Here is a 9,692-nt window from a genome sequence, read left to right as displayed (position 1 = left end):
AAAATAGTGTTTCACACTGCGTTATTTCATACACTTCATTTCCTACAATCAAGCCAATCATTGATCAATATGGCACCTGTCAGCCAGGAAACAGTGTATTTAGTGTTAATTGCGATAATTGCGCTTGTCATTCTCTTAGTGTACATTTTTGGCGGAGGAGACAAAAGTATCTATTGATTTTTAACATTATCATTTGCTTTAAATTATAAATTGATGTGTATATAGCCAAGAACCGTCCCTTTTCCTGTATGTAGCTGTAACATATGTTTTATATTTTAATCATCTAGAATTTAAAAAAAAAATGTTATTATTTAAAATGTTTGTCAGAATGCCCTGTGTATTTCAGAAAAAGGGCCAGAAGATGGTCAGGCAGAGGCAGCAGCAGCAGGTAGGCCGCGGGCTAGAGAGGGACCCCCAGGAGCTAGGGCTGGTGGGATGAGACGGAGAAATAGGCGTGGTCGGATGCAGATGGCTGATGGAGATTCAGGTAAGATCAGCATTAAGTTCTTGAAATGTATCTTATTCAATATATTGTACACAATCCTGTAAACTTGGACAATGCACAACACAAAGGCGAAAGAAACTTCGCCCAATCAAACAAGCATCGTATTCAACAAAACGTTGTGGACATATACTGGTTAGCTACCCCTTTTCGGCCGGAAATGGAGGTTTTTCCTATGTTACTTTTGACACTAGATAGCTATTACAATAAAACTTTACACTCAGACAGGTTGGCTCTTCCGACAAAAACTGTGTAATTTGTTTTTAAAAATAGCTAGGGATTCCGAATATTCCCACGTTCAAAGTACCCCTATAATTTCGCTAAAAACAACACCCTACTGTACCAATTATTCGCCCACCCCATAAATTCGCTGTTCTTACTATGTTTTTCATGCATTCATACAAACTATATCTTCAAACAATTTTATTTTATTTGACCAGTCTAGTGACCGTTTAAAATGACAATTGATCAATAAATATAATATGTTTACTATTATATACCGTTTATGTATGTTTAAAATAATACAACACCTACTCGGTAAGCCTTTTATGGCTTTGCAGAAAATTTTAAAAACTACTGGGATTCCTTCTTGAAACATGACCTACATTATGTATGCATATTTATAGGGGGACAACGCTTGTCCATACAAGAATGTAATGATTAATTCAAATTTGAGTTGCTTCCCTTAGACGAAAAATTTGGCGATTACTTCACCGTTTTCAGGTTTTACCATTTGCTTTTTCAAAAATTGAACTTTAAATACAGCAATTTATGGTTTTTGTATAATTTAACACAGGTTTTATACTTTATAATGACAAATCAATAATGTCGTCTGATAGTGTAAGGTATAAGGAAAATTAAAAAATCCTAACAGGGCCTCATGCAAATGAGCGCGCACGTGATGATGTCATGCCCGTGTGCAACTGTTTATTTGGGTCGTATTCCACATACTATTTACATTTGAATGCAAAAAACAGCTGTTATCTATCAAAAAAGATGCCGCAATGAAAGGCCAGACTGATTTGTGTAAAATATTAATTTCATTTTGGCTGGTTTAAATTGGGTGGGCGAAAAAGTGGTACGAGCGAATAATAGGTCGCTAACCAGTACATGAATTAAAATAGATAACTCGATCATGCATATAATACAAATATTTACCCTTTATTATTCTGTATAGCAATTTTGGTTAAGATTTTGCATGTAAGCACACAAAGGTTAATATCTCAGCAACTACTGGATGAATTGCATTGAGACTTTTTACAATGGTTCTCAACCATTCAACCTACTTGAATAATCATGTTAGATAGCTGTATTTTGCATATAATGCATATTATTTGACTTAGAAATTCTGGTTAAGGTTTTGAATGTAACCACATTTAAGTCAATATCTCAGCAAATACATCATGTAATGCATTGAAACTTAATACAATGAAGTATGATAACTCTATCATGCTTACAATGCAAATTATGACCCTTTATTTTGTTTACTTAGAACTTTAGATCTGATTACGGTTTTGCATGTAATCTAATTTTACAGTGATCCATGTGTGTTTCATCAAACTTTGCAATTTTTAAACTTAAAAGCAATGTAATAGTTGAGAGTGCGGTCTCTGTGACAGCTCTTGTTCTTTTATATATGCTTTTTATTTATGCAGTCCATATAAATAGCTGCCAAATAGTCTATTGATGATTTTAGCATTTAGCCGATTTGTTCCAGGCATAATAGAACAATTTCAGCTATGTATTTCAGTGCAAGGGAGAAGGGTAAGATTTGATTTCAAAGAACTTAAGGGTATTAAACTTATTGTATTTAAATGTTTTCTTTCAAAAAAGCTAAGGTATGCATGTGTTGTCCATTGCATTTATATTTGTAATAATGTTGTAAGCATAAGGCATCTGTTTGCATTTTAGATGAAGAAGGTGGGGAGATGGAGGAGGAGGATATATTTGATGAGATCGGGCAGACTGAGGGGAAGATTGGAGCCAAGAAACTTAGGAAACTACAAGAAAAAGCAGAAAAGAAAAGACAAAGAGAAGTAGGGAGCTTTGGTTTGAGTATTCTGATAAAAAACTTTTAACAATAAAATTGAAATGTCAATTAGAAGTTCAAACTGAGTTGTTACCAAATTGGAACATTAATTCTCTGTTTAAATAACATGGGTTTGCGTAAAATATTTGCTGGAGTTGGATTTATTGTAAGCCTTTGTCAAATGGTGAAATTGGGAAGACATTAGGGGTAGCCTTATTATTGAGCTTACAATGAAATAAGTAAGGACAAGAATTTAGTGAGTGTCACAAATAACTACTCAGAAATTTTAATTACTTTTATAAAAAAATGATACATAAAAAACACTTAGTTAGTGCAATTACAACATAAAAACATGTAATTACACGATATGGTTAGCTTGAATGCTTGAAAGTCTTGAAGCTAATATCGAATCATTTTCGAAAGTTTGAAGTTGCATGTGTAATACCGTAATTTTTATTGAGCCATCTCAATTTAAGAAATGGGAGGTATTCATTGCATTCTGCTTACATTTGTCTTTGTCTCACTGAAAGTCTGCCCTATTTGTAGATGGAGCTGCAGGAGAGGGAGGAGAAAAGGGATCGGGAGAAGAAATTGGAGGCCCAGCGTAAAAAAGAAGATGAGAGAGAAAAACAGGAAGAGGAGGCCAGGGTAGGTCACTCTGGCTACATATAGTACTTTTTTAGTTAAGTTACTGCCCTTGGATAACATTTCGCTGATGCATCTTCCTCTGTAGAATGCTGCATAATGGTTCATGTGACTTCACCTTACCAGGCTGAAAATCAAAATGTCTGACCACATTTATAAAGATACATGTAGGTTACATAGTCTTGCTTCATATGTAGAGTGATACCCCTTCAAGATATGAATGATTTTCAAAGAAAGAAAAATTGTGATAGCCTGTGTTATTTCATCTGCATGCAAAAACTTCTACCCTGGCGACTATAAATTAAGTGCTAGATCTACATCCGAGTGAGCACCCTCTTTTTTTCGCCACCCCTAAAATTTTAAATAAAAATGTTGGGGTTTGTATTTGCGTTTTGGACCTGTACCGTCTGAGAATGGCGTTTATTCTGTGTTGATGTATAACATTTAGATTTAAAAAAGGTGAATTGTTACGGTCGTGTTCATGATTTGTCTAGAAGCACATGTCTATGGTCCATTTATGCTATAAGAAAGAGCATAAACACGCTGAAACAGTCATCTTAAGGAAAATAAAAACTGAAAAAATAAATTAAAAAAGTTTGATGAAAATCTATCAATTAATTCATATTGGCCAAACAACAAAAAAAATTAAGATATTTAAATTAAACTTTGTTCATATGTTGCCAAAGAAAATATGCACCTGTGTACTAGGGTCATAACTCTGACTTTAATAAGATTAGGTCAGCATTAGCATCCTCTTGATGTGGTCTTGTTGCATTTCTTTATTTTGCTGTATTGCTGTATATTGAGAAATCTTTTTGCCCCTGCAGCTGGAGGATGAGAAGAAGGCCCGCGAGGAACAGGAGAAGCGGGATCACGAGGAATACCTCAAGCTGAAGGAGGCGTTCTCCGTGGAGGAGGAGGGGGAGGCCGAGGAAGGAGCCAATCTCGATGTATGTATTTTTGTGTGGTGCACATACTGCAGGCATTATTTTGCTTAAGTATGTCTCCCCACAGACTGGAAGGGTGACTTTATGAATTTGTAATTATTCGGCTGATTCTTCTTCTATTTCTTCTTCTTTTTTCATCAACCAAATTTTTTGTCTGGAGCTGAACTCAAAAACTGCTGGAAGGGAGTCATTGATTCTGAGAACGTAGAAAGATAATGATGTGAAGTTGTGCCCCCTTGCAAGAACTATAACTATGGGACACTTTATTGCAGAGTTATCTCCCCTTGTTCATTTTTTAAAAATGCAAACTTACTCAAAAACTACTTGAAGGAATTCAAATTCATTTTCAACCCCATAACAACATGTAAATGAAATTTTCCTTTTTTATAAACATTTCACTCCCTGAAGGGGAGACATCGGTTTTGAAGGCCGCGCTACGAAAACAACATTTCTAGTTGTCTCTAGGAATTCATCATTAGGCCATACCAAATTGATTTGACATGAAAAAACAAGCCTTATTCTCTTTACAGCTACAAAGAATGGCCATGATAGCCTCTTTTGTAAATGAAAATCATAAATGAAGCCTCATAGAGTCATTTAATGTCCATTTTATCTGGACATTTGAACCTCTCCTGATAAACAATTTTTTGTAACTCAGATCATTGTTAATATAATTATTAAGCTTTAGGAAATCATATTTCTCTGTTTGGTTGAGATTTCGGTAAGTGCTATTTTTGTTTCCCTGTGAATATTTCATTACTTCACTATAAAAACGATGAAAATAATTATTAATGTCCTTTGGGTGTCCGAAAATTAGGTACGCAAAATAAATTATTTTGGGAAATAATTATGGGTGTCCAAATATGTAGAGTGTCCGAACTCTTAGGTGAATTACGGTAACTTGAATCGAAAAATATTTTTGTTGAAATTATAAACGTCTTACGATATACCGTATCCCGATCTTCAACTGTAATGACAATCAACAGGTATACAGGTAAACTTATGTACACAGTTCTTCACCGAATGTGTACTTTAAATGTTGAGAAAGGTGATGACATAAGTTAGGTGTTAATTCCTGTTTATCACCATCATCGTTTATAGCACCGACACACATGTACACGCAGGTGATCTTCTATACAATTGTTTACCAACAAATGCCATATATTGAGCCATGTTAGATACAAAGATAAAAACCCCACATACATTGTACCTTGGCATGGGGGAAAAATCAGAACTATCTAGCAGTTTGTGATGAGTAATTCTCAGAATTTGTTATACATAACATGTTATTGCTTTGAGTGAGTTCATTTGTTTCTTGGTATTGTGTATAACTGTTGAAGGTCACTCAGAGCATGTCTGCTAAAAGAAATTGTTTTTATTAGTTTTCTTCAGATCTAAGACTTCCTTCATTTCTTCTGTGTACTTTTACAGAACAATGTAATGTTAAATTGTACCTTGGCATGGGGGAAATAGATTGAGACTATCTAGCAATTTGTGCGGAGTGTTTCTTAGAAATTGTTATACATCACATTTTATTGCTTTGAGTTTGTTCATTTGTTTTTTACTTTATAGTGTAACTGTAAGAAGCCGATAAAAAGAAATTTATTTTGATAGTTTTCTTCTGATCTATGAGTTTCTTTGTTCACTCCATGTACTTTTTTACAGAACATCGTAATGTTATATCTAGTATTTTGTGGGTACATATATGTAATGTTGTTTCCTTTCTTACAGTCCCAGTCATTGCTGCAAGAATTTATAAACTACATAAAGGTAATCTAACAGTTAGTTCTATACAATGTTAGTAAGATGCCATGTTTTGGGTTTGTCTTTGCAAGTATCATTTTAGAATGCTTCAGATTAAATTGGATAATTTATAACTGTATAAAATCCTTTGCGTTTTAATTCTTGGAAATTTATAACTAACACTTGTCAAGTCATTTGGCATGACTATCAATAATACTAATTAATATAAATATATATATAAATTAATATAAAACCCTACAGCCATCTAGCTGCTAACAGTACGTGTACAATGACACGACTATGAAAAATTCCATAATGGCCTGGAGGCTGCTAATTGTACATGTACATGACTATGTAGGCTATGCACTCAATTTTGAAAGGAACCATATTTGACTGCCTATGCTCAACTATTTTGGCAATTTTTGCATTTCAGGAGATGAAAGTTGTCATGTTGGAAGATTTGGCTGCACACTTTAAAATCAAAACACAGGTACGCTCTTCAAGAAATTAAATTATTTATCAGTATATTATTGAAACAGTGATATAACATAATGAGAGGAAGTGGAGTGTACACTCACAATTACTTTTAGCCAATTAGAGTGATTGTCTTTTGTTTCTATTTTTTCTTGTCTGGTGCATTACTTGAAAACTACTGGATTAAATTTAATTAAAGCACAATGAGATTCAGTGCAGTGTAGAAGAACCATAACTTTTTCCACAGCATTGTCAATTTTAGGTGGGATTCCCAAATATTTCACTGCTATTTCCTATGAGGGCTGCCTTCAAGGGTTTTAATCACATACAGTGATATCTCTATTTTTTTATTTGTTTGCTCCCTTGATATTGTGTATTGATCAAGTATTGTCCCTTTTTTCAGGATTGTATAAACAGAATACAAGACCTGCAGACAGACGGGCGGTTAACGGGAGTTGTTGATGACCGGGGAAAGTTTATCTATATCACCGTTGAGGAGCTAGAAGCAGTTGCCAAGTTTATCAAACAGCACGGCCGTGTGTCGATACGAGAGCTGGCTGAGTCCAGTAGTAGATTGATTAACTTGAACCCAGATAACGCGGACATTCATAAAAAACTGATTGTGGGTGATACAGACATGAGAGAGATTGTGGAGGTCACGGAGTGATTGGTCTTATAGTGGATCTCTGCTTATCATGCTCATTTTGTGTGTAAATTATTTGTAAATTATAAATGAAACCTCAAAGGTCAGAATAAAGATTGTGATGATTTCATGTCTTAATTTCTTTGTAGTAAAAATGGATATTTTCCAATCTATGGAAAGACTGTACTTACATGTTCAATGTTAGTGCTTTTTTCGATCTTTTTGTGAATGGGGCCAGGGACCTTAGAATTGTGAAAATAAAATTGTGAATATACCAAATTCTTCAGATACGAAGACTCCTTTTAGCAAATTAACAATAAAAATAGGTTATTGAGAGTTTTATAGACTGGTGACTTACGCGAATGTATGTACAAATCTGTTAATTACTATTATGTCTGGGGAAAATATCCTGGTCTTGTTAGGAAGTTGTATGTACTATCAATACCATTAAATTAAAAACTTTCTGCATGCTTTATTATGCCCTTGAAGGGTGGTACATAGTAAACTGTCCGTCTGTATGTCTTACTGTCTGCTCTCATGTCAGGGCATGTAACTTTCTGCAGGAGACAATTTTTGTGTCGCCTGAAAAGACGACATATAGGGTTACTTTTGTCGGCGGCGGTGGCGGCGTCCGTGTCCCATTTTCGCTTGTCCGGGGTATATCTCCTAAACTATTAGTGGTATCAACTTGAAACTTCATATGTAGATAGATCTAATTGAGGGCAAGTGCAGTGCACAAGAACTGTAACTCTTGCTTCCATATTTTTAGAGTTATTGTCCTTTGTTATTTTTCATGCTTAAAGTTTTGTCCGGGGCATATCTTGTAGAATATAAGGGTTATCAACTTGAAACTTCATATGTAGATAGATCTCATGGAGGGCAAGTGCAGTGCACAATAACAGTAACTCTTGCTTTCTTAGTTTAAAAATTATTGCCCTTTGTTAATTTTCATGCTTAAAGTTTTGTCCGGGGCATATCTTGAAGAATATAAGAGGTATCAACTTGAAACTTCATAGCTAGATAGATCTCATTGAGGGCAAGTGCAGTGCACAATAACAGTAACTCTTGCTTTCTTAGTTTTAAAGTTATTGCCCTTTGTTAATTTTCATGCTTAAAGTTTTGTCCGGGGCATATCTTGAAGAATATAAGAGGTATCAACTTGAAACTTCATAGCTAGATATATCTCATTGAGGGCAAGTGCAGTGCACAATAACAGTAACTCTTGCTTTCTTAGTTTTAAAGTTATTGCCCTTTGTTAATTTTCTTGCTTAGGTTTTGTCCGTGGCATATCTTGAAGAATATAAGAGGTATCAACTTGAAACTTCATAGCTAGATAGATCTCATTGAGGGCAAGTGCAGTACACAAGAATCGTTACTCTTGCTGCCATATTTTTAGAGTTATTGCCCTTTGTTAATTTTCTTGCTTAGGTTTTGTCCGTGGCATATCTCGTAAACTATAGGAGGTTTCAACCTGAAACTTATTCCGTAGGTATATCTGATTGAGGGTTCAAATGCCACCTACACTTGAAAGTTAAATGGCAACATCATTGTCTATAAATGAATGAAATGCCAATCTAACAGCTATAATGTCGACATTAAATAATTCGTCAGGCGACACATCCGACTCGCGGAGTTCTAGTCAAATAACTAGTTACAAATGTTCACAACATGAAGACAATATGTCGCACACAAAACCCAGACTCCTTCCTTAAATGTGATGGTCACAGTTGAAATTTTTTGGTGAATTTATGCAATAGCATTAGATGTCACTGAACCAATACCTAAACAGGTGGTGAGGAGGTGTGTAAGCAGTCTGGTAGCTCAGTCAGTAGAGCACTCTCCCTGATAGCCAGGGGGCCCGGGTGCGCATCACAACAACACGCAGATTGCATGTTATAGACACTTTTTGTCAAGGTCTTGGTGGTCAGCCCTCTCTTGAGCCTCATTTCAAGGATTTTGATATTATATGGCAAAACTTCATTAGAGGTAGATGTGCAGACAAAGGTAAAGGGTGATGATCACATCAGGTCAAGGTCACTCAATGGCAGGGTCAAGGTCACACATAGGGGTCACATGAGAAATTCCCTAGTAGTTATAATTAATATATATATGTGAATATAACATGCAAGTGTTTTCATTTTAGGTACATTGTTTATGCGAGTATTTGATGGGCACATCTTTACTTTAATTACAATGAAACCCCATTGGGAGATGATGCTAATTTGACAAAAAACAAAATCAAAGAGAACACTAAATTACTGACATTTACACTGAGAAAGGTATTTGCTTCATGTAATGTTTTGAACAAAAGGAAACCCTAGTAGACATTCATGTTTTTTTCACATTAAATAACCCAGTTCTACAGTGTTTATGACTACTCAGTTAAATTATGCATTTCATAGGGACAACTCAATTATGAAGCAATTTACTTTTTCTTTTGAACTTCTAGGTAATAATGACAGGGCAACGACTTGTTCGTATTCAAAGATTCATTTTAACACCAGCAGAATAATTCTCGATAAACTATGTTCCAGGTTATGCTATTTATTCTGTAACCAAATCTTTCTGCACTGTAATGTTAATTATTGAATAGTTAGAACAGGATTCTGCTGAAATCAAGCAAACATTACCAGAAACAAACTAGTATTTTGAATACAGAAAACATGTTGGTATATGAAGAAGACAATACCATTAATTACTATACTTGAT

At 34.9% G+C, this 9,692-nt stretch overlaps 1 protein-coding gene across 1 annotated transcript; it reads left to right on the top strand.

The window, feature by feature from the left end:
- The first annotated feature begins 30 nt into the window (after positions 1-30).
- On the top strand, positions 31-7,109 carry LOC128211791 (DDRGK domain-containing protein 1-like). Its single transcript, XM_052916859.1, has 8 exons — positions 31-166; positions 347-487; positions 2,414-2,538; positions 3,078-3,179; positions 4,004-4,126; positions 5,855-5,893; positions 6,300-6,356; positions 6,744-7,109. The coding sequence occupies exons 1-8, from the start codon at positions 70-72 to the stop codon at positions 7,005-7,007; spliced, it is 948 nt and encodes a 315-aa protein (XP_052772819.1). The 5' UTR covers positions 31-69; the 3' UTR covers positions 7,008-7,109.
- The last annotated feature ends 2,583 nt before the right edge of the window (positions 7,110-9,692 follow it).

The sequence above is a fragment of the Mya arenaria genome, chromosome 12 (genome assembly GCF_026914265.1).
Source record: "Mya arenaria isolate MELC-2E11 chromosome 12, ASM2691426v1".
Lineage (NCBI taxonomy): Eukaryota > Metazoa > Mollusca > Bivalvia > Myida > Myidae > Mya > Mya arenaria.
Note: the sequence above shows the minus strand (reverse complement) of the source record. Positions and strands in the feature narration are given on the sequence as shown.

Excerpts from the sequence above, each read along its gene's own strand:
- LOC128211791 (XM_052916859.1), top strand. The coding sequence starts at position 70 with ATGGCACCTGTCAGCCAGGAAACAGTGTATTTAGTGTTAATTGCGATA. Across the intron at positions 167-346 it reads TTTTGGCGGAGGAGACAAAA|AAAAAGGGCCAGAAGATGGT; the intron begins GTATCTATTGAT and ends TGTGTATTTCAG. Across the intron at positions 5,894-6,299 it reads AATTTATAAACTACATAAAG|GAGATGAAAGTTGTCATGTT; the intron begins GTAATCTAACAG and ends TTTGCATTTCAG.